Source organism: Meleagris gallopavo, chromosome 6 (assembly GCF_000146605.3).
Source record: "Meleagris gallopavo isolate NT-WF06-2002-E0010 breed Aviagen turkey brand Nicholas breeding stock chromosome 6, Turkey_5.1, whole genome shotgun sequence".
Taxonomy (NCBI): Eukaryota; Metazoa; Chordata; class Aves; order Galliformes; family Phasianidae; genus Meleagris; species Meleagris gallopavo.
The window spans coordinates 207,810-233,357 of NC_015016.2; the positions used below are offsets into that span (position 1 = coordinate 207,810).

A 25,548-nucleotide genomic window follows, 5' to 3' on the forward strand; every position below is an offset into this window, starting at 1 on the left:
CCTGCACACAGCAGGGGGTTGGAACTGGATGAGCACTGTGGGCCTTTGGAACCCAGGCCATTCTGTGATTCTATGATAAGCTTCCTGAACAAGAACTGTAGATCATTCCCATGCTATGCAAATGGCTTCATGCTTTGATATCCCCGGTGTCATTAATTTGACACATTTGGAATGAATGGCCATAAAACTCTTCTTGCAGACGCGGCAGATAGATTTCTCCCGACTGCTGCTGAGCTTTGAGCAGCAGAAAGTAGGTCAGCAGCCTGTAATCTCAGCATTAAACAAACATGACTGTGGTGCTGAAGGGAGAATTGCTATTTTAAGGGTTTTGCAGAGCTGGTGGATGGTGTGGATCCATGCTGAGTGCTGCAGGAGTGACACGCGTGGATTGGTGCTCCGAAGGGGGACAAGCTCCATTCAGAGCTCCAGTCCACGCGTGTCACTCCTGGAAGTGCTGAGAAATGTAGGTCAGGAGAACTGAAGCCAGCAGCCAAACCTGTGCTTTGGGAGGAGAAGGGTTGGTTATCTGTTGTGGGCTGAGCGATGGCTGGTTGTCTGCGGGCATTCAAAGGAAATGGAATATGTGACATGAATGGTTTGGGGTTTGTTTGGCTGGAAGGGCTACCAAGAGTGGGCTCCATCAGCAGAGGGGTGGCCAGCAGGGACAGGGAGGTGGTTGTCCCTCTCTGCTCTGCCCTCATCGGGCCCAAACTGCAGCACTGCGTCCAGGTCTGGAGCCTCCAGTACAAGAAAGACAGAGAGCTGTTGGAGAGGGTCCAGAGGAGCCACAAAGATGAGCAGGGGGCTGCAGCACCTCCCTACAAAGCCAGGCTGAGGGAGCTGGGCTTGTTCAGCATGGAGAAGAGAAGCTGCGGGGTGACCTCAGTGCAGCCTGCAGGACCTCAAGGGAGCCTTAAACAGGAGGGGAGTCAGCTCTTGGAAAGGGGAGAGAACAGCAGGACAGGGGAATGGTTGGAAGGTGAGGGAGGGCAGATTTCAGTTGGCTGTCAGGGGGAAGTTGTTTGGTGTGAGAGTGGGAGGTGCTGGAACAGCTGCCCAGAGAGGCTGTGGATCCCCGTCCATCCCTGGAGGTGTTCAAGGCCAGGTTGGATGGGGCCCTGGGCAGCCTGGGCTGCTGTGAGATGTGGAGGTTGGTGGCCCTGCATTGGTGGGGGGTTGGAGCTTCGTGATCCTTGAGGTCCCTTCCAACCCAGCCATTCTGTGACTCTGTGATGCTGGTGCCATGCCTGGTGCATGCTTTTGCTGAGGAGAGCTCCTTGGAGATGAGCATAGAAGATGCATTTAGGACAAGAGGTTGTGCCTCACATTGTGCCGGGGAGAGTCAGGTTGGATATTGGGAGCAATTCCTTCTCCAGAGAGCTCTCAGCACCACCACAGCTGCCCAGGGATGGGGGTCACTGTCCCCCCCCATGACAGTGGGACGTGGCACTGGGGGACGTGGGCAGTGGGCATGGGGGGGTGGGTGGGATGGGCATGGAGATCTCAGATATCTCCAACCTTAATGGTTCTGTGATGAGTTGGAAAGTAAATACATGTGATAGAATTGACTGTTTTTAGGCAAGTAAAGGTCTGAGCAGCAGTGAGAAAAGGGCTGTGGAATGAAGCTTGTCTTGATGGTGAGCTCTTGAGTTAAATCTGGTGGAAAAATGGGGAGCTAAGAAAGGCAGATTTGGGTGTATAGGGCAGGACATTGATAGACACACTGACATGGCTGTGTTGGGAAATTTTGTTAGAGCAGAGGCCCAGTAAGGGTGGGATGCCAGCACACAGAGCCTGTGAGATTGAGAATAACCCAGGGTGGAAGGGACCTGAAAGGATCATCGAGTGCAGCTGCTGGGTAAGAGCTATATGAGATTAAAGTACAAAGTGATGTGTCACTACCAAAGCACAAGGGTCAAAAAGAAGGGGCTTTCTGGTTTCTTGGAAAGCTGAGGGTTGAATAAACAAACCTCTGTTACACAGAGCTGAAGGAGAAAATGGTGCAGACGGGCTGTGACGTTCAGACCGTTGTCTCCTTTCATTCTGTTCTGTTATTTGATGAGCAATACAGCCTCAGTCGGGGGAAAGGAAGATGTTAAAGCAGGTTTAAATCTGGCTGCACGCTGTTCAGCCCCATCAGGGTGAGCAGAGATGGAGCACAGCAGGGTCAGCCCTAAGCTGCTGCTGGAACCTGTGGGGCTGGGGCTCAGGCTGCAGGGATGGGCTGGGAACAGAGGATAACCTTAAAGCTGAAGAAAGGCTTTGCATGGAGCTCAAGGGGTGTTTGCAGGCTTGTTTTTAGCAATAGCTTGGGTCAGCATGATTTGGTCTCAGTGCAGAAGGGCGAAGCTCAAATCCGTGGCCCAAGGGGGTGGGAGCTCCAGCAGGCTCAGCCTTAGCTTTGCTGCTGCAGGGCTTCCATATGTGCAGTGTTGTGTCGTACGCTGCCTGCATCCCATACTGGGCTCTCGTGGGATGGCTTTGTGGGTTTGGTATGGCTTTGGGTTGAAGGAGACACTGTTAGGGCGTGCAGAAAGCCCTCTGCTGCAGGAAGGAACCCCATGTGAATCAATAACGCTGTCCATCGAAACACTCCGTTCTCAAAGTCTCAGTTTTTAAATGCAAACGGCAAAAAAAAAGCACATAAGAGAACAGAAGTAAGTAATAACGGTCCAGAGCCTGAAGTTAAAGCAGCACAGGCAGCAGTCCTGTGACCCCACCTCCCTCCAACAAACATCCTTCTGAGTTCACTCTGCAGATGCCCCTCACTTTTGGAGTAAGAGGTTTCCAAAATAGAGCTGCTGTGTTTACGTGTGCCTGTGACAACGCCGTGGAAATAAACCTCTGGCGTCTTCTGTACAAAAATAGGACTTAAAGTGCCTTTGTTATAACATCAGAGAACCTGCCCCAAACCAGGGTCAGATGTCTTGTTCAGAAATGCTTTTTGGGTCAGTGAGAATTGTTCTTCTGGAATGAGCTGAGCGGGAGAAACCCATTTTGACTGTTATTTGCTGTTCTCTGGATGCCTTGCTTGGCCACGCTTGCTTTCTCCGAGCTTCGTGTCCATCACGGAGCCATTCAGGTGGGAGGAGGCCTCTGAGACCCACCTCCGACCCCAGCCTACCCCCACATGCCCATTGATCACGTCCCCCAGGCCCACATCCCACCTTTCTGACTCCCATCTCCAAGAAGGGTCGTAAGGAGGATCTGGGGATCCGTCAGCCTGAGCTCGGGGCCCAAAGGGTTTTGGAGCAGGTCGCCTTGAGGGAGGTCACACACGTGTGTGGGGCAGCCAGAGAACGGGGCCCAGCCAGCATGGGTCAATGAAGGGCAGGCAGGTCCTGCTTGATCAGCCTGATCTCCTGTGACCAGGTGTGTGGTGTATGAGGGAAGGGCTGTTGATGTGGTCTGCCTGGACTTCAGCAAAGCCTTTGGCACTGTCTCCCACTGTATTCTGGAGGAGCTGGCAGCCCATGGCTTGGACAGATACACTTTTTGCTGGTAAAGAACTGACTGGACAGCCAGGCCCAGGGAGCGGTGGGGAATGGAGTCACATCCAGGTCACGGGGGGAGTTCCCCAGGGGTTGGTAGTGGGCCTCCACTGGGGGAGTACAGCAGTTGACCCCAAAATGGAAGGAAGTACTGATCTGCCTGGGGGTAGGAAGGCCAACAAGGGGATCTGGATAGGCTGATCGCTGCGCTGAGGCCCGAAGTGGTGAACTCCCATTGAACTTTGCAGCTCCTGACTGTGCATCTTTGCAGCGAGGTGACACTGGTTCTGACTGTCAGAAGCACTCAGCTCTTTTAGCATTCCAGCTTATGTAACAGCGTGGAATTTCATCAGAAAAGCAATAAATGCTTCTCCGATTGTCAGCGCCGTCTGAAATGCCCTCCAGGTTCTTGTGGACCCATCGTATCTTCCTGATCTTCCCCATCCAACTCGGTGGTGGATTTTAATTTGCTTTTCCCTGCAGCGAGGTCAGTTTTAACGTAACCTCATCCAGCTCTGGGTGCAGTGCAGGCTGCTGATAGCAAAGCCTTTTTCATGTAGCTGTTTGTCTGCCTGTCCCTTCGATCCTGGGGCATGGGTGCAGCTTGTCTGCAGTGCTCATCTGCAGGGGTTGGAGCCTTCCATGGAATGAGACAAGAATCTGAAGTTGCTGGTGTTGGTGGAGCAGTGCAAAGCGGAGGAGCTGGGATGCTCCCAGTGCAGCTCACAGCTTCACATGGAGCATAAAGCCATGCATGCTCCCAACTCTCTGCCTACTGCCAGTGTTCATAGAATCATAGAATGGCCTGGAATGAAAAGGGCCTCAAAGATCACCTAGTTTCAACCCCTCTGCTATGGGCAGGGTCACCAACCAGCAGACCAGGCTGACCAGAGCCACATCCAGCCTGGCCTTGAATGCCTGTAGGGATGGGGCATCCACAGCCTCCTTGGGCAACCTGTTCCAATGTTGCTTCCAATGTTCCTTGCAGAGGAGGGGTAGATGTGCCCTGTTGAAGCTGTGCAGCCTCATTTCCTTTGTGGTCACCACAGATTGGTGGTGGGATGGGGATTGTTCCACCAAAACTGGGAGAGCTCTCAGTCTCGGTGGATGCCTTAGCGTGCCTGGCATCCCATGGAGATGCTGGACCAGTGCAGCAGTCTGAGCAAATTAGCTTGGGGATCAGTCATATGAAAGAAGCTCTTAAGCTTCTCTTTCCCTCTTTGCTTGGTTTGGCTCTGGCAGGGGCATCCCGTGGCTGCAGGGTCATTAACTTAGAAGATACTTAACCTCTAGCTAGAGATCTGCCCTCCTAAGATTAGCATCTCCCCCAGTACAAAGGCTTTGCCACTGTAATCCCCTCCCCACAGTGCTGCTCTCTGGCTGTGCGCCCTGCAGCTTGGTGAGCCCTGCAGCTTGGTGTGCCCTGCAGCTTGGTGAGCCCTGCAGCTTGGTGTGCCCTGCAGCTTGGTGTGCCCTGCAGCTTGGTGTGCCCTGCAGCTTGGTGAGCCCTGCAGCTTGGTGCTCTGAGCACTGTGTGCTGGGACAGCCGTGCTGTGGGTGCTGCTCTGTATGGATCAACTCCCAGAGCAGACGACAGAAGAAAGAAGTGGGTGCCGGCAGTGGCTGTGCTGAACGTTCTGTGTGTCTGGATCATCTCGGGGAAGGCTGCGTGCATGGGATCCGCATTCCTGCTTTCAGAAGGGACTTTGCTATGTAAGTGCTGTGAAGGGAATGCTTTTCTTCAGCTGAGATTTTGTCAGCTGTTACCTTCTGTTGGTTGACCTTAGTGCTGATCATAACGAGGTGTTCAGCTGTGAGCAAAGCTTTAATAGTGGAGGTAATAGCAGGTTTGTGGGATGTCCAGTTGAAGTTTTGTGCTGTGTTTGCTGCTGGCTGCTGTTTGGAGGCACTTGGCTGCAGTACTCCTTGGGGGAGTTCAGCTGGTGGTTTCTGTTTGCTTTGGGTTGTGTGGTACATCCCATGGGTGCTGTGGTGCTTAGCTCTGCAGAGCTGCATTTGGAACTGGGAAATCCTCTTTCCTGCAGTTTTCTGCCATCTCTTTCCTCGTCCTCCACTGGGCTCAGGTCAGTGGGGAGGAACCGAGCGTTGGGATGGGGAGGGGGCAGATTGGCTGCAGGTGTCAGCTCTGCAGTTCCGTGGCCGGGGAAGCAGCACACCACGTGTCCAGGAGTGGTGATGGGTTTGTTGCTCTCACTTGATGTGGGACTGACACAGCCCACACTGCAGCCTGTGTTTGGCACGCTGGTGGAGCCAGAACAGCTCCAGGGGAGCTGCTGCTCCCAGCTGCACTGCACAGCTGCTGCTCCTATGCCAGCCATCAGCTGTGCCCTGTGCTGCTGGGTGTGAGCAGCGATGTGGTGCTGCTTCTGAGCCCTGGTTTCATCTGCTGCCTCATTTAATGCTTCCCATCCAGGGGGGCTGGCATCACACTGCACCAGGGGAGGCTCAGTTTGCCTTATAGGGACAATTCCTTCTCCAAAGGGTGATGAGTGCTGGCACAGCTGCCGGGTGGGGGGCACCATCCTGGGGTGTTCCAGAACCAGGAGATGTGACATGGTGGGGGGTGGGTGGGAGTGGTGGCCTCTGGGTTTTTCTCCAGCCTGAATGGTTCTGTGATTCCATGGGTGGACATAGTGGGAGTGGGCTGACAGTTGGGCTCGGTGATGGTAGAGGTTTGGTGGTTTTGTGATTGTATGATACTGATCACACAGCATCACAGAATGGCTTGGGTTGGAAAGGATCTCAAGGATTGTGAAGTTTTAACCCCCCCACCACAGGCAGGGCCACCAACCTCCACGTTTCATACCGGGCCAGGCTGCCCAGGGTCCCCCAGCTGCCATCAGCTCCTGTGGCCATGGCAAATGTGGGCACAGAGCAGCAGAAAGCCACTGGCAGAACCTCACTGGGATGCCAGCAGCATCTGTGGGGCTACATCATGGCCGTGGGCATCGCTCCCCTCGTGGGCAGAAACTGCATTTATTCAAGAGCCACTCTCTGATGATGTTTACACATCAGAAGGAAGGCAGTGCTTTGTAATTACAGGCATCACAGTTTGCATTTCCACTCCGTGGCCTTCAGAGTGCGTGCAGAGGTCAGTTTATTGCTGTGTAGCTGGGTCAGCACTGCAGCAGCTGTCCTGCAGTCATGGACTCCCGTGAAGTCATAGCATGTGTCTTACCTCCCTTGTCAGAGCAGGACATTGTCACACAGTCATAGAACCACTGCATGGTTGGCTTGGAAGTGACCCCACAGCCCCCAGCCTCAACCCCTGCCATGGGCTGCCTGCACCTCAGCTCGGGCTGCCCAGGGCCCAGCCGTGGCCTTGGGCACCTCCAGGGATGGGCACCACAGCTCAGGGCAGTGCCAGCATCTAAGCTTCCCCTCTTTTAGTCTGAAGCCATTTCCTTTCCAGTTTTCCTTGGCTGGGTGGAAACCTTCGGTGTGTGGATGCATATGGAGACCTGGTGTTGTGAGCTGGGGGGAGCGTGGGTTGGGAAGATATCCAGGTAAAGGCCTTGTAGGTATTCAGGGAGGGCATTCCCTAAGATGATCTGGTCTTCCTTGTAACTGGAAGCAAGCTGTGCTCCTGTTCTTTGCTGCCAGGTGTGGTTGGGGCTGTTCTGCCAGCTTTGGGGGTGAGCTCCCAAAGATGCTGCCATGGGTTGTCCCCAGTTTGGCAGTGGGACAGCACTGTGGTGTGAGCTCTCTGTTCTTGGTCCCGTTTGTCATTTTCTGATGCAGAAGTTCCCATTATTCTGCATCTTACATCTAACTATCTGGATCATAGCAGTAGGAAAAGAGCCACGAACTCTTGGCCAACAGTTGGTGCTGTTTGTTGCCTTTTCGATGCCGTATCATTCAGGAATAAATTTTTAATTGCTTAGATTTATTATTTCGGTATTGACTGCACCACTTTCTTCTCCAATTTCAGTGTTCCCGGGAGAAATCATGGATGAAAAGCTGTCCTATAAGGAGTTCCTCGACCGCAACGACACGTGGGCCATGGATGACAGAGAGCTGTTCTTTGAGCCACAGCCTGTGTTCAAACCCATGGAGATGGCAGGTATGCCCGTGGTGCTCTACAGCTGTAGCACCACTCTTTGGTCACTTCTGTAACACAACAGAGCCCTCACGTCCATCCCTAAAACTTCCTTCTCGTGCCTCGTGCTCACACCTTCCTTAGAATGTGTTGCTGTGTTTTTCCATAACCTGGAACCTCATCACACCAGACTGAACTGCTGTCAGCCTGGAGCTGAGCCCAGCCCCTGCCTTGCCCTGGAGCGCAGTCTGGCACATCTGTAGGCAGTGTCACGTGCCCTGCACCTACACAGAGATACCTTTTCTTCCAACACCCGGTTTTCTCTTCACACAGAATCACAGAATCACAGAATGGTTGGGTTGGAAGGGAGCTCAAGGATCACAAAGCTCCAACCCCCACCAATGCAGGGCCACCAACCTCCACATCTCACAGCAGCCCAGGCTGCCCAGGGCCCCATCCAACCTGGCCTTGAACACCTCCAGGGACTCCTCTTGTTTTTGATAAAAAATTATGGGAAATGACTCGCTAGTTTTTGAGCTAGGAAAAATGTATGTGCTGCCCTGACTGCAGCAGGCTGCCAGCCTGGGAAAGACAGTGGCAGAAACAGGACAAAACCTGATGTTTTTGAGGATTTTTGAACACGGCAGACCTGTTTACTAAATAACCTTCTTGCTGTCTGAATCTCGTATTTTCTGAGATGCTCTGTGAAGCAATTCTGTATTGTTACAATGATGAGAAATGATTCATAGGACAACCGGAAGCAAAGAGCCTTTAGTTTCTGAAGTGCAGCTTTTCCCCTATTGCTGTGTTAGATGGAAGCGTGGGATATTGGAGCTGCACTCCATAGCAGGTGATACTATGGACAATGAGGGCAATTTAAATACTGAGCCCATCTCACTGTGTTCTCTTGGCCTAAATGAAATGAATGTGAAATGAGGCGAGTCGGTGGGTTATTTAGTGCAGAAACCATTTTCTAAAGTGTATTCTGAAGCCAGACATTGTACTGGCATCTCAAATAGTCTGATGGATTTGTAAGAGATTGCACGATGCTCACTCCAGTGTGACATTTTGGAGCACAATGAACAGTGGCAGTTGTGCTGTCATCTCCTGATATAGCACGTCTGACATTTAAAAATATAAAAAAAAAAGAGAGATAATGAAAGCATTCAACTGAAGCTCCTTTAATTGTGCTTAATCCAGAGATCTGTGTGGTGTCTGAAGTGGGCCGTGTGGGGAATGGGAGGAGCTGTGAGCCATGGGGAGGTTTGTCTGCGAGGGGAAGGCCGTGTTTCCATCCCTTTGCAGCCTTACAGCACATGGGTGTGTTGAGGCACAGTGAGCAGCTCATGGAAGCTCATCTCCGTGGCATTTCCTTGTCAGAGCGATGGCATTCTGGTGAAGTAACCCATCTTACAGAACATCTTACAGTGGGAGAAGGGTTCCTGGTGCAGCAGTTACCATCTGAATTGCAGTCAGTTTTCCTTTCTAAGCAGTCTGAGCAGCCAGCCCTGGTTTCTGTTGGTCATGCAGTCTAATGATGGAGGTGCAGGCTCTCATCTTGCAGACAGCTTTCCTTGGAGGTCCTTCCCTCTGCCGTGCTGATAGCACCTCCGTGGTGGCACTGCATGCATCTCTGTGCCAACAATCCTGTCCACGTTGTGTCTTCAGCCACGCAGTAATGCTGCCTCATTCTGTGTCCCTCAGACACCTTCGGCATGCACCGAGGGGAGAACCTGCCAGACCTCTCCTTTCCTCCTGACATGAAGAATGTGCAGCTCTTCACAGACCATGCTGACACTTCCAGAGACATCCATGGTGAGTTCCTCCTCATTCTGGTGGCCATTTGTTGGTGTCTTCTCCATTGACTTGCATGTACTGAAAGCTGTTTAGCTGAAGATAAGAGATATCATCTCTTTGCATGGTTATTTTTTGTGGGTGGAGGCATTCCAGTGGCTGCTACCAGGAAGGTCTTTTTTGAAGTGCCTTCATGCAGAAGGAGATAGGGCACTGCACCCATTGAGTTGGGCTGGAGTTGCCATTGGCTCTTACCTTCAGTGCTGAACACCCAATTTCCACGAGCCTTTCCCACCAAGGGAGCTTCAGTGCCTGGGCTCTTGCATCTGCTGTGCTTGTTAACAGGAATTCACAGGAACAGAAGCACTCATTTACTGTCTTAGACCTTGTTGGAAAAAGCCATGTATAGAGCTCACAATACGAAGGAGCACCAACTGATAGAGTTGGTGACAAATTTTATGTAAAGCTGCTTGTGAGCAGAGCAGTGTCATCTATTTTGCAGATGCTGTAGACTTTTGTCTACAAAAATTGTCTGTTGTGGAGGGGAGTTGTTAGAGGCAGCACAGGACTGACAAACAGCTTTTTATTTCTTCAGTGCCACATGGGTCTGTGATGGTACCCGAGCAACCTTTCCTGGGCTCCCCCTATTGCCCTGCAGAGGCTTGGACCCATCAGCTTTCATGGGCCTCGATTCAGCTGCAGAATTTCTGCAAGACAAAGCAGGTGAGAAACAGATATTTCTCCAGATACCATTACTATCTGTCTTGCTCTGGTTGGGTTTGGAGGATGTGCCACTGGAAATTCTCAATGTAATTGTCCTAAAGATCCCTGGTGGGAGGTACCACAGAATCACAGCATGGCCTGGGTTGCAAAGGCCCACAGTGCTCACCCAGTCCCAACCCCCTGCTGTGTGCAGGTCACCAACCAGCAGCCCAGGCTGCCCAGGGCCACATCCAGCCTGGCCTTGGATGCCTGCAGGGATGGGGCATCCACAGCCTCCTTGGGCAACCTGTGCCAGTGCCTCACCACCCTCTGGCTGAAAAACTTCCTCCTCATATCCAACCTAAACCTCCCCTGGCTCACTTTCCAACCATTCCCCTTGTCCTATCACCACCCACCTTCACAAACAGCCGTTCCCCCTCCTGTTTATCCGCTCCCTTCAAGCACTGAAGGCCACACTGAGGTCTCCCTGCAGCCTTCTCTTCTCCAAAGTAGAACAGGTAGTACATAGAGTGAGTCAAGATTCCAAAGTATCCCATTGGAAACACCAGTCCTTGGCCAGTGTGAATGTTCTAAAGGTACTTTGGAGATGAATATTCCATCGAGCAAAGATTCTCACTTCTCAGAGAGGTGGTGGTTCCCCATCCCTGGAGTCATTCAGGGTGACAGAGGATGGGCTCTGAGCCACCTGCTGAGGCTGGGGCTGTTGTCCCTGTGCACTGCAGGGAGTGGGACCACATGGCCATTTAGGGTCCCTTCCAACTCAAAGCATTCTGTGGTTCTGTGATTGTCCAAACCTGCTCTGTCAGCTCCTGGGATCAGTGCTGGGTTTAACTCCTCTGTGGTGCAAGCTGTGCCTAGTAGTGATTGTAGAAGACCACAGTGTTCTGATGGCATTCCTAAAGTGAACTGATAAGTTGTTACCCAAGAGTGAAGTCAAAAAAGCAGCAGTTGATCCCTTGAGCAAAGAGCTTTAAAAATGAAGCAGTGTTGGGCCAGGACTGACTGTGCTGTGTTTTCCATAGTGCCTGAAGATCATTGGATGGGAGCTCAGCATTACGCAGGGGGACCGGATGCCTCTTTCTTTGCCGAGCCACCAGGTAAAAATAGTTCTGAGTTGATCTGTGGGAACTGTCTGTAGAGTTTGTGAAGAGCAGAAGCAGAGCCTCTGTCCTCATCTGCCTTTTCAAGAAACAAAAAGCAGTGGAGAAATGAAAGTCAGATTTTCTGGGGGTGGTACAAATCAGGGCTGTGTGTTCACTTGCAAGGGTCTTCCTCATTTTGGTAAGGGAGCAAAGAGTAGAGCCCTTCAGCACTGCTGATGGATCTGCAGTGGTTTTGGAGCTGGGTGCTGTACTGCTGGGTGCTGCACAGTGCTGCTGCAGGGCTTCCCATGCATGCTGTGTGTTCTTACATTGCCCAAATCGTTCTTCTGATGACACAGGAGCGATTCGCGTCCCAAGTCCAGGAGGTGAAGCTGTTTGCTGAGGTCTTTGAGTTCTTAATAAACTGTTCTTTATGCCCAGTGCCCCCCGCAGTGCCCGGAGCAGAAGTGCTGACTGTGCCGGAGTGCCCTGCAGCAACAGCAGCTCCTTACTTTGTTCCTACGGCGTTACCAGCATCTCCAGCAGAGGCCAAAGCTGCCGAGGCACCAAAAGGTAACACTGCACTCATCTTTAGGGTATTTATTGATAGACAGCAGGGGACTCGTGGTACATGTTTGTTTCCTCACCATCTTATTCAGCAGTAAAATCAAAATCCTTAAAGAGAACAAAGGAACCACCCCCCTTTTGGTTTTGTTCAGTGGAATGTTGGTTTTATCACAGTGGGACTTCATTGATTTCCCTAATGGCAGTGAGTAGAGATTCTGCTTTTGAACATCAGCTGTGCATCTCGGGTATCGGGGTCACCACGTAGAGATGCTGCCTGGGGTGGCTGAAGCTGAGGGCAGCACTGACACTGGGGCTCCTGATAATGTGGCCTTTGGTAATCATCACAGAATCACAGAACGGCCTGGGTTGCAAAGGCCCACAGTGCTCATCCAGTTCCAACCCCCTGCTGTGTGCAGGTCACCAACCAGCAGCCCAGGCTGCCCAGAGCCACATCCAGCCTGGCCTTGGATGCCTGCAGGGATGGGGCATCCACAGCCTCCTTGGGCAACCTGTTCCAGTGCCTCACCACCTTCTGGCTGAAAAACTTCCTCCTCACATCCAACCTAAACCTCCCCTGTCTCAGTTTAAAAACATTTCAAGCTAAAGCTGGAAAACTCCCTTCAGGGGATCTTTGTGAGCACCAGCTTAAGTGCAGAGATATCTGACAGTACTAGGAGCTGGCAAATGTTATTTTGAAACCAACAGCTCGAGTTTTAGTAGATAATGTGTAAAAATGAATGAGGCCACATTGGGCATGGAAGAACAGAGTGCAGCTGGTGGTTCACTGGGAGGTGGTGCCATCTCTGTTGATGTGCAAAGATTGAGAAGAAAGGAGAGGGAGCCCTCTGTTCTCCAGCCATAGCCTGTGCTGTTAGGTGTTCACGTTCTTTATTTTTTGCTCATTTCTGCCATCTGTGTTTCTGTAGCAGATGCTGAGAGCGTTGTTGCCTCGGATGCAGAGCAAACTGGGCCCGTCCTGGCAGGGGACACGAAGCCTCCTCATGCTGCGGATGCTGGATCTGCTCCTCCAGCAGAAGCTGAGCCCCCCCAGGGCACGGATGTGGGCTTTGCCCCTGCAGCAGAGGCCAAACCTCCCAGTGCTGCTGCTGCATCCACCCCAGTGCTGGATGCTGCCTGGAGCCCAGCTGCAGACACCCAGCCCCATGGCGCCGTGGATTTGGAGTTCTCCCCAGCAGCAGATACAGATCCTCACCGTGCTGTGGATCTGACCTTTGCCCCCGCAGCTGATGCTGAGTCTCATCGTGCTGCAGATTCGGAGTTTACCTTTCCAGCAGAAGTGGACCATCTTCATGCTATGGATTCCAGCACTGCTCCAGCAGTGGATGCCAAACCTTCTCCTGTAGATTCAAGTTTTGTCTCTGCACCAGAAGCAAAGTCTGTCTGTGCAGCTGACACCGAAGTCACTGCGCTGGAAGAGCTGGTGACATCTGAGGCCTCTGCTGAGCATGACAAGTCCCCTTCCCACGAAGCTCCTGCAGGTGAGCTTCCTTCCTCTGCCCAAAAGCTTCCTTCAGCCTTGAAATGATGTGGCAGGTGGCACACCAAGGAGCAGCAGTGGCACCCATGCTCCTGGTGGGATAATGGAATGCTGCAGAGTTTGTGGGATGGCACAAAGGGAAATGCTTGCAAACTAATAGAGGGGAGATTTAGATGGATATAAGGAAGAAGTTCATACACTAAGGGCAGTGAGGCACTGCACAGATTGCAGTGACGGGTGGTGGTGCCCCATCCCTGCAGACACCCAGGGATGGGCTGTGAGCACAGGTGGAGCTGTGGGTGTCCCTGTGCATCACAGAGGGGTGGACTACAGTGCCTTTAGACGTCCCTTCCAACTCAAACCATTCTGTGATTCTGTGGTACAGATCTGCTTTAGCAGGATGCTTAAACTTTCAGGAGGGGAGAGCTGGTAGGGAGTGATCCCAAAGCAGGTTATTGCTGTTTTGAAAGTGAGGAACCCCTCTTGCTTCCTTCAGAAAATGGGGGTTCAGTTGAGGAGGTGATTTTATCTTGCTTAATCTGATCCAAATTAATGCCATTTTTTATTCTCTGCATTCCATTTTCAGAAACAACTGCAAGCATGGAAGAAGAACCAAAAGCCCCCGAGGGTTATGTTGATGTTTCATTAGAGAAAGTGAAGGACAGCTCACCGTCTGCCAGCCACCAGGCTGAGCACCTTGCAGCACCAACCAACCATGTCTCAGAACCCACAGGTGAGGAGCTCAGATCAGCAGTGAAACCACAGAGACACTTTGCTCTCAGCTGAAGGCACCTGAGTTCTTTCTCACACATTATTTCTTACTCTCACAAAGGACAAAGCAACAGAAGATTTACCTATGAGGTTGTAAACCTCATGTAGGGAGTGTGTTACAAATAGGCCATAGAGTCACAGAACCACTGCGGCTGGAAAAGACCCTTGAGGTCCCCATAGAATGACCTGGGTTGAAAAAGACCGATGATCATCTAGGTTCAACCCCTCTGCTATGTGCAGGGTTGCCAGCCACCAGACCAGGCTGCCCAGAGCCACATCCAGCCCCATGTCCAACCCCAACCCACCCCATCATGCCCACTGACTGTGTCCACCAGTGCTCTGACTTCAGAGATGACCATTGTGGAGCTTCTTGTTTCTACCCACGTTTGTTGTATCAGCATTTCTCACAGTCTCTGAACCATGGTCTCTGATGTGGGTGTTTTACAACCTGAAACTTGTTTTAATTGCCAAGCTGGGAATTTGGTAGTGTCTGTGTGGGTATCTTCCAAAGTACATGTGAATATATTCCAGGGTGCCTATGAATGATAGGATGGCGTGGCTTGGAAGGGAGCTCAAGGATTGTGAAGCTCCAACCCCCCACCAACGCAGGGCCACCAACCTCCACATCTCACAGCAGCCCAGGCTGCCCAGGGCCCCATCCAACCTGGCCTTGAACACCTCCAGGGATGGACGGGGGATCCACAGCCTCTCTGGGCAGCTGTTCCAGCACCTCACCACTCTCTCTGTAAAGAATTTCTCCCTGATGTCCAACCTAAATCTGCCCTCCCTCACCTTCCAACCATTCCCCTGTCCTGCTGTTCTCTCCCCTTTCCAAGAGCTGACTCCCCTCCTGTTTAAGGCTCTCTTTAGGTCCTGCAGGCTGCACTGAGGTCACCCCGCAGCTTCTCTTCTCCAGGCTGAACAAGCCCAGCTCCCTCAGCCTGTCTTTGTAGGGAGCTGCTGCAGCCCCTGCTCATCTTTGTGGCTCCTCTGGACCCTCTCCAACAGCTCCCTGTCTTTCTTGCACTGGGGGCCCCAGACCTGGACACAGTGCTGCAGATGGGGCCTCACAAGAGCCAAGCAGAGGGGGACGATCACCTCCCTTTCCCTGCTGGCCACCCCTCTGCTGATGGAGCCCAGGATCCCGTTTGCCTTCCAAGCTACAAGAGCACACTGCTGGTTCATGGTCAGCTTTTCATCTATTCAGACCCCCAGGTCCTTCTCCGCAGGGCTGCTCTCAAGGACCGCTCCTTCCAGTCCGTATGGATGCCTGCGATTCCTCCGGCCCAAGTGCAGAACTCTGCACTTTGCTGTGCTGAACCTCATCAGGTTCACTTGGGCCCACCTTTCCAGTCTGTTGAGGTCCCTCTGAATGGCATCCCTTCCTTCCATTATTTGAACCACACTGCTCAGCTTGGTGTCACGAATTCTGGATGATGACATTGGGTAGGGATGCTGTGCTGGTAATGGAGATATTGTCAATCTGTTTTACAGTGGAGAGGGCGTATTGTCGAAATTCAGTTGATTTTTAAAAATTTTTGTTTATGTTGTTATTACTTTTTAATTAACAATCTCACCTTGTGTCTGTGAGCACCACAATGGCCTTTGCTTCACACTTTACCTGTGCCTTGGCACATCAGCCACAATATAAAACTGCTTCTTGACATGGGATCGTGGGGAGATAATACATGGTCAGCTATCAGACCTTATCATCTTCATCCCTGCTAAAAGTAAATTAGAACCCAAACCCTTCCCAGCAGCTTTTTTTGAACTGCTGGTTTCTGTATTCACTAAGGCTGAAATGTTCTGGTCGTGTGTTTTTGTATTTCAGTTTTTCTTTTCAATTTCAGTTCCAGTAGAAACAAAAGAAGACACAGCACTAGAAAACAAAGAGCTCCCTTCAGAGCAGTGTGTTACTGCTGTGGATGTTCCTGCAATGGAGCAACAGAAGGAGGAGGCTGAGCAGAACCACATCCAGCACACGGAGCCCCCGCAAGAAGCGGCCCTGCAAGAGCCTGCAGGTAGAACATAAACAGCACTTTGCTTTTAGGAAGGAAATGTCCTCTGGGAGCCGCTCACCTTTTCCCACTGACTGCTCTGCACCTGAGCAAGCAAAAAAGGTTTTGCACCAATGAGCTGTGCGGTTCTGTGCATCCCTCAGAGGTTCTGCTTGCACTCTGCCTCTGTTTGCTGTGCTCCCTCTCTTTTCCCCTCCTTGTTCATGGCACCAAAAGCCCACATGTGGCTGCTGCTATTGATTTATCACCAGTACTGTCTTGTATCTGTTGTAGAATACAGGAACTCGCCATCTTTTTGCCATTACCACCATTCTTTTTTAGGGCTTTTTGTTTTGGCTTTAAATGAACCATTAATTCTTATTGCAATACTCCCAGTGAAGACCTCCTTCCAAATTGGATTTTATAATTAACCAAAGGAGAAGGTGATTTTTTCCCTGCTCCACTAACGCAGCCCCTCCAGTGAGCCATCACTGCTTGCATGTGTGGCTGGAGGCTGATTTGTGGCCCAGGGCTCGCTGACAGATGATGGATGCTCCCTTGAATCAGTGGCTGTAGCTAAGGAAACCCGGTGCTGCTTAGAGCTGAGCACAGCAGATGACTTCTGCTTGCACTGTGGGTGCTGGGGCCGTAGCTCCTTGCTGCCCTCCCCCCCAGGCTCCTCTTCCCTCCAAAGCTCTATTTTTACATTATGGAAGGCTGCCCATTAGAGAGACAAACAGTCTGTCTGTGATCTTGTGCTGAGACAACGTAGGTCCTTAATGCAGCTCTAACAAGAGATAAGGTGTCCTTACAAGAACTAACGCTCTTCCGTGGGGTCAGGGCACATATGGGGAGTTATGCATCTTTAAATAGCACCGACGAGTTTATCGGTAACAGTTCAAATTGTTTGGTGTGTAAACGCCTTTCCCAGCCCCACCGAGGACTTCGACCTCCTGCTGGAGAGCTGAAGTCACGTTTGCAACTGTACCTCTGTATTTGATTGCAGCCAATGGTCGCTTTGATGTTTGAGCAGGCTTCCTGTATTCCAGGTCCGCCTCCTGCACAAATGAGGCAAGCTAACAAACCGAGTGGACGCGGGGTTGGCCGAGCGCAGCCTGCCCTGCTGCCCACTGCAGATGGAGCAGAGGAGCGCCCCGTAGGTCCCCCGCAGCAGAAGAGCTCTGAGCCTGGAGCAGAGCAGTGCTGTGCCGCAGAGCTGCCGTGCGCTGCCGGAGCTGCCCTGCACAGCACATCTGCGGCCAGGAGGGCAGCGGAGCCTCTCCCAGAGCTCACACAGAGCTGCAGAGATGCGCCGCGGGAGAGCTGGGATATGGAAGGTGCTCTGGCTATGGGCAAGAAAAAGAAAAAGAAACCGAAACAAAGGAGAAACCATCTGCCAAGAGCCGTGGAGTTCTGGGATGAAAACACGGCAGTCTGCAGAGCTCCTAAGAGTTCTCCGTTGGCTGTTGAGTTGCAAAAAGCGGCTGTTGGGCCCAGCGTTCATGCAGAGCTGTTGGGTGCCTCAGGAAACAGAGCTTCAGATGTGCCAAAGGATGCTGCAGTAATAACTGGGAGTCACAGCCTGGGTGATCCGAACGGCCGTGTCATGCCAGCACCGGGCCGGCAGGGCGCCGAGAGCAGCGCGCCGCTCAAGTCAGGGCTGGATGAGAAAAATAGAGACATCATGAGAGCAGAGGAAATGAGAGGTGACAGCTCGGTGGTGCAATGCGAAGGGAAAGGAAAGGTGCCCTCAGAGCAGAGAGGAGAGGCTGAGGTGGGGGAGCCCATAGCAGCAGAGGTGCCAGCCTCTTCTGCGGGAAGATTTCCTGATAGAGATGGGAAGAGGGAGGGCAGGGAGCCAGCGTGGGCTGACCTGAAGGCATCTCCTTCAGCAGCCATCGATATAAGCAAGGTAGAAACCCCTTCAGAGATGAAACCTTCCCAAATTCTCCCTTCTGATAAAGGTAAGGATGCTAAGGGTGTACCTCCCAAGCACAGAGCCCCCAGTGACACCAGCTGCGAGCTTCAGGCTTCCAGTGGGTCACTGGGAGAAGCAGCACAGGAGAATGGTGAGCAAAACAAAGAGCTGAGCAATGGATCCTTCCAAGCACCTCCTCCAGCCCCATCCACCCTGCTTCCCAACAAGCCAAGGGCAGCAGATGGAGCTAAGCTGGCATCCCCCAGTGAGCACGAGGCCCTTGGCTTAAGTACTTCTGAGGGAGTATTGAAGACCCCAGCAGATACCACCAAAGTGTCTGTTACACCATTAATGGCTCAGAACCCCGAGGAAGGCACTGCTCTGCAGAGCAGGAAGGCTGATGGTTCTGCTGAGCAGCCAGCTCAAATGGAAGGCAGAGCTGCTCCTGCTGAGGCAGCACGCAGAGGTACAGCAGCGTATTCCCCTGACAGAAACAGAGGGAATGGGTTTATTGCAGAGGAGCAGCAGACTGGAAGAGACCTCGGTGTTGCACACGGGATGGACAGACCTAAAAAAAAGCGCAGTGAAGGGAAAGGCAGAAAAGTGAGAGGTTTCTCTGAGGGTCTGGAGGATGCGGGCACTGAGGGAGTGAGGATGGGGGAGGTGATGAGGGAAAGGCCTTTCCCTGATAAAGGCAGGGAGGGAGGTTATTCTGCCAGGGGACACTCATCAGCAGACAAGCCCAAAAAGAGAGGTAGCGATGGGAGGAGTAAAAAAGGAGAAAAAAGCTTTTTCCAGCAGCCTTTTGTGGAGAGTAAGATGAGCCTTAATAGCTCTCCTGACAGAGCTGGCACAGCTCAGGAGGTCAGCAATGAGAGGGGCTGTGTCACTGCTGTGTGCTTCCAGGAGAACACGTTGGATGTAAGTGCAGCACAAAGGCCCATTGAGGGAGTAACAGAGGAGCCCAGAGAAAATGCTGGGAAATGGGAGATGGCTGAGCTGGGGGCTTTGGGCCAACAGTTCCTTCCAGCGGGTAGGAGAGATGATACAAAGCATCTCGCCGTGGCTGACACCATCAGCAAAACAAAGGAGGTCAATGTTGTGGGTGAGGGCGGAGAGGCTGGAGATGCTTCTCCAGGTGGATCGGTTGGGATGGGTTCTGATGCAGACAAACGTAGGAAAAGGTGTAGCGATGGGAAAAGGAAAAGGAGTGAGAAAGGTCCTTCTGGGCTGACAGCTGTCCTGGACACCGGGGTGGGAGCTCTTCCGAGCAGAGAGAAGGGTAGTGGAGAAATGAAGGAAGTGACCTCTGGGAAAGAGAAGGGGCCTGGCTCTGAAAGAGGGGTTTTGCTGGAGCACGCGACAGCTGTAACAAAGGAGGCGTTGGAAAAGCCTAAAGGAGAGGGTAGAAGTTCCTCTCATCAGCCAGTTCTTCCAGGCCATAAAACACAGCCAGAAAGAGGCGATGCTAATGAAACGTGGCCCAGCGCTGAGTGTGAGGAAACAGATGTCCGTACAGCAGAGCACAGGGCAGACACAGTGACGGCACGTGGTCCCACCACGGAGATGGAGGCAGACAGACCTGAGGAAAAAGGCAGAGGGACGGAAGGCAGAGAGGCTGAGGGCGGCCGTGGGCAGTCTGTAGCACCAGGTCTGGGTATTATCCCTGCTGTGGGTGGAGAGGTGGGAAGTGCTCAACAAATTCAGTCTAAAGAGAACAATTTCAGTGCTTCAGTAGGTCTGCTAGGTGACACAAGTGATGCTACCAAAGCACAAGCTGCTGCTGTACTTCTGGAGCCAGAGAAGCTGAGCAGAAGGGACAAAGAGAGATGCCAAGGGGCAGAGGTTGGCCCAGAGCTCCTCCTGGAGCCCAGCACAGGAGCAGAGTTGCGTCCTCCTCCTGGCAGCAGAGCAGTCAGCCTTCCTGGTGCAGAGCATCCTGCAGAGGTGGATCACAGCCCAGCCACTGAGAGATCTAAAAAGAGGGGTAGCGAGGGAGGAGGTAAGAAGCCCAAGGCTGGCCCTGAGCAGCCACCCCTGGGGCCTGAGATGGAGTTTGGGATGGAAGAAATGGGCTTTGTAGATGAGAACAGAAATATTAGTTTCCCCATCGGCCCTCAAATGCTTTGGGATAATCAGGGAAACCACGTGGAGTCCTTGGCCTGGGGGGCGCACGGGGGGCTGCCTTCAGCTGGAGTGGCAGAGGAGGAGAGCAGCAAGGAGCCCGGATCCGGCGATGGGAAGGAGGTGTGCAGCCAGACAGTGCCTGTGCAACCCGTGGGTGTGGGGCACGAAGAGCCTGGGAAAGAGGAGCCAAAGAAAGGGGAGGATGGAGCCAAAGAGACCGCTGCCCGGTGCGGGTTGGAGGCAGATGGACCGCTTTCTTCTGGTCGTTCAGCACAGCGAGGCGTTCAGTCAAGAAAGGATGAAGTTCTGCTTTCTCCTGCGGCGAAGGCGGATGATAAAGGGGCTGATAAAAAGCAAAGCGGTGCCAGCACTGCCCCTGCCCTTCCCCGGGAGGAGGCGGACGCACAGCACTGCCCGGCACCCGGCGGTGCCCGAGGGGTGGGGGCAGAAGGAGGGGTCCCCTCTGGGGAGAAGGGTGCCGTGGCAGTTGGGAGCGGAGCATTGCAGGCTGCAGTGGAAGGGCTGATGGGGAAGGACAGCGAGGGGAACGGCGTGGGTGCAGCCATGGAGGGCGCCCAGCGCCCGCGTGGGCCAGGAGGTGAAGGAGAAGCAGCTGCTGTGGGTCTGAGTGCTGCCCCAACATCCCACGCCCACCCCGAGGACGGCGGCGAGGTTCAGCGCCGAACCGCAGAAGGCGATGCTGGAGGAGCCCACCTTGCTCAGGAGAAAGAAGAACCTGACCCACGAGCTGCCCCAGAGGCAAAGAAAGAGCGAGCGAAAGGCGCGGAGCAGCTGAAGGGCTACATGAGACCCACCAAGGCCAGAGGGCTGCCCGCTGCTCCGGATGGGGAGAAGCAGAGGCAGCTGAGAGGCAGCGCTGTGAGCCGGCCCAGGCAAGGCAAAGGTGTGTGCGTGTGATGGGCTGGCAGCAAAACCTGGAGCTTGCGTGCGAGCATCGCTGCTCGGCGGCATGACCACGTCACCTTAATCCTCGGTGGCACCAGCGAGCGGGGCATGAGCGGTGTGTTGGCTGATCCTAAAAGGCTGCTGGTTCTGCTTGCCTGGCGCACAGTGCTAATTCCCAAACCTTAAAAGATTCACAGTCTGGTCTGAGTTCCAGAACTAGATGATTTTTTAATTCGTTCCAAGTTGATTTTCCGTATAAATTTTGTAGCACTCTGAATTTTGAAGCAAACTTGCACGTCTCGGTGTTAAGTTCCATTAGCTTCTCCTCACCGGAGACCAGAAGTGGCATCCGTATGGGATGCTGCAGTGAGCCATCGCCGTCACTGCGCAGCATCGGTGCCACCAAAGGGCAGGAGCTGCATATTCCCGTGGCAGGAAACGTTCCCTATCGCTGTCACGTTACGGGGTTTGGTTTTAATGCCACTCCGGGCCAAGCGCAGCCATCTGCTCCCCTCCTGCAGCTGGTCTGTGGCTTTGCCTTAAGGCGCCTCGAGCATCTTTGTACAAAGCGCACCTCCTGCCAGGGCAACACTGTGCTGGAGCAGAGCAGAACAGCAGAACCCCGCGCTGATGGGCTTTGGGACTCTCCGCTGAGGATGGACTGGAGGGGTTGGTGCTGTTTGCCTGGCTGCTGACCAAGGAACAGATGGCATTAATTTCATAGAGTGAAGGGAAGTTCCTGGGAACTTCAGAATGGAGACTGTAGTCATGATACAGATGGTATGTCAAATCATACCCTGGGTTTGTGCTCAGCCCGAGCCTTCCTCAGGAGAAATTGGTGTCTGGGGGTCGCGAGGTCGGGTGCCTCATCCCCACTCCTTCTGCCTTGTCATCAGGCGTGGAAGTTGGGTCTGTTCCTGCAGAGTTTCTCGCTGCCAGTTTGCATGATGCAGTCACTAACTTAACAACCGTCGAGCTCGAGTGCGCCTTAACATGCTGGTCAGGTTGTGGAGAGGTTCTGTAATTTTAATGAGCGTTGCATAACCCAAAGTAGTTCTATTTTGGTGGAAGTGGTGTTCTCTGCATGAACTTGTGCCTGCAGAAGTAATGTTCTTTGGTGCATGATGCTACAGAATGGGAAAGTAAAGACAGCGTCATCCTTTTTATAGAGATGTATATGTGTGTGTATAACCTTTCCATCATCTGCTGGAAGTTGTTATTTTCCTTCCTAATGGCCGTGTTTAAGGGGGTGGTATCCTGGTAGGAGACCCATGAAAAAAGGAACTGGAGGAGCACATCAGGTAAATGCAGGTGTGCAGCAGGAGCTCTTCCATTTCCTTCCGCTGCTGCTCAGCGAGTGGCAACACGGCAGCAATGCCTGAGCTGAGTCCCCATGTGGAGTATGAGGGGTGTGGATTGCCTTAGGCTGCATCAGAGGATGAGTGAGAGCATGCATCACTTGAATGCAAGTCAGAGATGGAAATCAGGGAAGGGAAAGTGTTGAGATTCAAGACCGTGAACATATGTGCTTCTTTGCTGGATAGAGAAGGAGTTGAAGAGAGCCAAGTGATGGTATGGTTGTCCAAATGTTCATGAGACTGACTGGGCCGTGGGCTGTACTTGCTGGTGGGGTCAGGGTTTGTACTCACCAGTGGGGCCATGGGATGTGGTTGGTGATGGGGTCAGGGATTGTACTCACCAACGGGGCCATGAGTTGTGCTTGATGATGGGGCCATGGGATGTGGTTGGTGATGGAGCCAAGGGTTGTGCTCACCAGTGGGGCCATGGGCTGTGCTTGCTGATGAGGCCGTGGGTTGTACTTTGGTAGTACTTGCCTTCTATCTGCTGCTTCATTCTCCTGTTAAGATGACGCTCAGCAGATTGTGGCCAGCACTCTGTGTGTGTTAGGTGGGACTGTGAAGCTTACACTTGGCAACATCTAATAGAGAATCATAGAATAACACATCCTGAGTTGGACCATCTGCACACGGGAGCTGCTTTGTTGCCCCAGGGGGCAGTCAGTGATGCGTGATCAGAATAATGTGGATATTTTGCACAATCTTCTGCTGAGGTTTGGTAACCAAAATCTCTTCAGAGACAGGCTGAAGTCTCACACTGTGTTCTAGAATAACAGGACGGCGCTCCAAAATGCATCAGCTCCTGCATGAACTGCTAAAATAGGTCTGGGCTCGGTGATACGGCTCCCTGGGGAGCCATGGCAACAGTGATGCTGCAGATTTCTTGCTGATGAAGTTGTGTGTCTTGGATAAACTCTCCCTACAAACTTCTGTATTTTTTTTTAATTATTATTTTCTAATTCCAACAGCGATTTAAAGTTAGGAAACATCAGGGTGTAGCTCTGTTCGTGCAATTTGAAGTTGATCTTTTGTGCATCTTTTGCATTTGTTTCAGCTTCTTGTTTTCGTTGTTGCCAACCTAAGAGCTGCCCCCGATCCTGCAAAACTGCTTTGTGCCCTTGGATGTTGGGGGCAGCTGGTGATCAGAGTTCAATGCTTCCATAGTCACCCCTCGTCCCTACAGTGGCTGCAGTTCTCCTGTGGGACCCCACGCTGTAATTGGGTTTGTCCTAACGAGGATCGGAACGCGCTGGGCCGCCACCACTGTGTTTGGGGATGTGTTCCTTAACAACAGAGCTGTTCTGTAACAATGCTTTCCTAACGATCAGAATAACATCACGCCACATTAATGAAGCCATGGGTTGTGGGGCCGTGGGCTGAAGTTGCCTGTGGGGCCATGAGCTGTGTTTGATGATTTGCTAATTATCCCAGGTAGGTGTAGGAGGTGGAAGCCAGACGATGGCACCAGCCGGTCCTCCTGTCAGCACTAAATGTGATTATGAAGCAACAAGAGGACTTTGCTCTTATCAGAGGTGTATATTCAGTTCTGTTCATGGGGGTATCGGTTCCAGTGTTAATTCAGAGATGAATATGGAAGGCAATGTAGTAGGCTGCGAGGTTTCCAGAGGCCCCTCTGCCTGGTGTTTCTCAGTTCGTAGCTCCAAAGGTGTTCCTCTGAGGATGTGCTCCCGTAAGGTTGTGTTCCTGCAGACACCCAAGGTCAGGGGGTGGGCTCTGAGCACTGATGGAGCTGTGGGGGTCCCTGTGCATGGAGTGGGACCAGATGGCCTTTAAGGGTCCCTTCCAACCCAAACCGTGCGACAGTTCTGTATGCAGGCTCCAAAGTAAACTGCAGTTGCATGGATGCTGTTGGGGGATCGAAACTAGATGATCATTGTGGTCCTTTTCAACCCAGGCCGTTCTGTGATGTTTGAAGACCCCTCCCAGCCTCACTGTCCTGTTCTGTTCCAGGTGAGATCTGGGCTGTGGATGCCCTGTCCTGTAAGCAGTCAGCCTGTGCTGAGCGTGGCTCCACGCCTCGTGTTCAAAGCTGTGATGGCGGGATGCTGAGCATTCTGCTTCACCTTTGTATCTCTCAGACAGGTTTCTTGGGGGATAAACGAGGTGTGTGAGCACCACACTATAGGTCCTGTCTGCATGGTGAAGGTGTGGGAGTCCCAGCAGATGTGTGAGGGATGGGTCTGGTCAGCCTGATCACCAGCTGTTATTGGTAATGATGCTTAATTAGAGATGATGTTGGTTGGAGACGCTGGCAAGGAGGAGCTCATCCTGGAAAGCGCTGTTGCCTTAGAAACCGGCGCAAAGGACTGCACAGAAATGATTGTGTTAGATTAAAAAAAAAAAAAAAAAGCAAGCAGCAAAGGCATTAGGAGGGATCAGTAATAGCTTCAGGAGTGGAGCAAAAATAGAAACACTGTGCTGATCCATCTGCCAGGGCTGGGAGCCGCGGGGCGGGCGCTGCCAGCAGTGCTCCCAGCCACGGAGTGCGGCTGCACGGTGACCTCTGGAGCGGTTGGAGGCCTTTGGTGGGACGTGGGACATCTTCCTCAGGGAGACCTCCCCTCCAGGGAGGGCATCAGCACGTCTGGGACCCTGCAGGCACAGGCCCAAGAGCTGCACTGAGGCCTCCCCCGCTCCTCAGCTCCCACCGTGGGTTGCGCCGCCATTTTGTGTCGTATTCTCAACAAGGAAGATGGTGGAGAGCCACAGGGGTGGGGAAATCCCAGATTTGGTGTTTGAAGAGTAGTAACCCTTCCTTAAAGGGTGAAGAAGCAGTGGGTGGGTTTCCTGTCCAGCAGTCTGACGCCCTGCTGGTCCAACAGGCCTTAGCGTGAGCCCTTCCCCACATGAGGTGGTTCTTTCTAAAGCCCTCCAAGTCCTCTCGTTGTCTGGCCATCCTGCTTATCTTCCATTGCCCAACACTGTTTCTGCTATAATGAGTAAGAAACCAGAAACTTTGCAAAACTTTTTAGGAAGAATGGGGACCAAAGCTCTGGAATGGGGCTGCTGGCCCCGTGCTGTGTGTGTTGGCCAACTGGTTCTTGTTAAAAGCTGAGCACTGTGGGTGAGAAGGGAGGTGATGGGGTCACCGTACAAAGCCAGGCTGAGGGAACTGGGCTTGTTCAGCCTGGAGAAGAGAAGCTGCGGGGTGACCTCAGTGCAGCCTGCAGGACCTCAAGGGAGCCTTAAACAGGAGGGGAGTCAGCTCTTGGAAAGGGGAGATAACAGCGAGGAC

General features: G+C 52.6%; 1 protein-coding gene across 1 annotated transcript in view; it reads left to right on the forward strand.

Annotated features, from left to right (window-relative positions):
• The window catches only part of MAP4 (microtubule associated protein 4), a 241,347-nt gene that overhangs the window by 186,839 nt on the left and 28,960 nt on the right, over positions 1–25,548 (forward strand). The window contains 9 exon segments of the mRNA XM_019616165.2: positions 7,444–7,575; positions 9,256–9,366; positions 9,941–10,003; positions 10,006–10,068; positions 11,091–11,165; positions 11,592–11,723; positions 12,644–13,216; positions 13,802–13,948; positions 15,837–16,007. Of these exon segments, the coding sequence (XP_019471710.1) occupies positions 7,444–7,575; positions 9,256–9,366; positions 9,941–10,003; positions 10,006–10,068; positions 11,091–11,165; positions 11,592–11,723; positions 12,644–13,216; positions 13,802–13,948; positions 15,837–16,007 (1,467 nt within the window).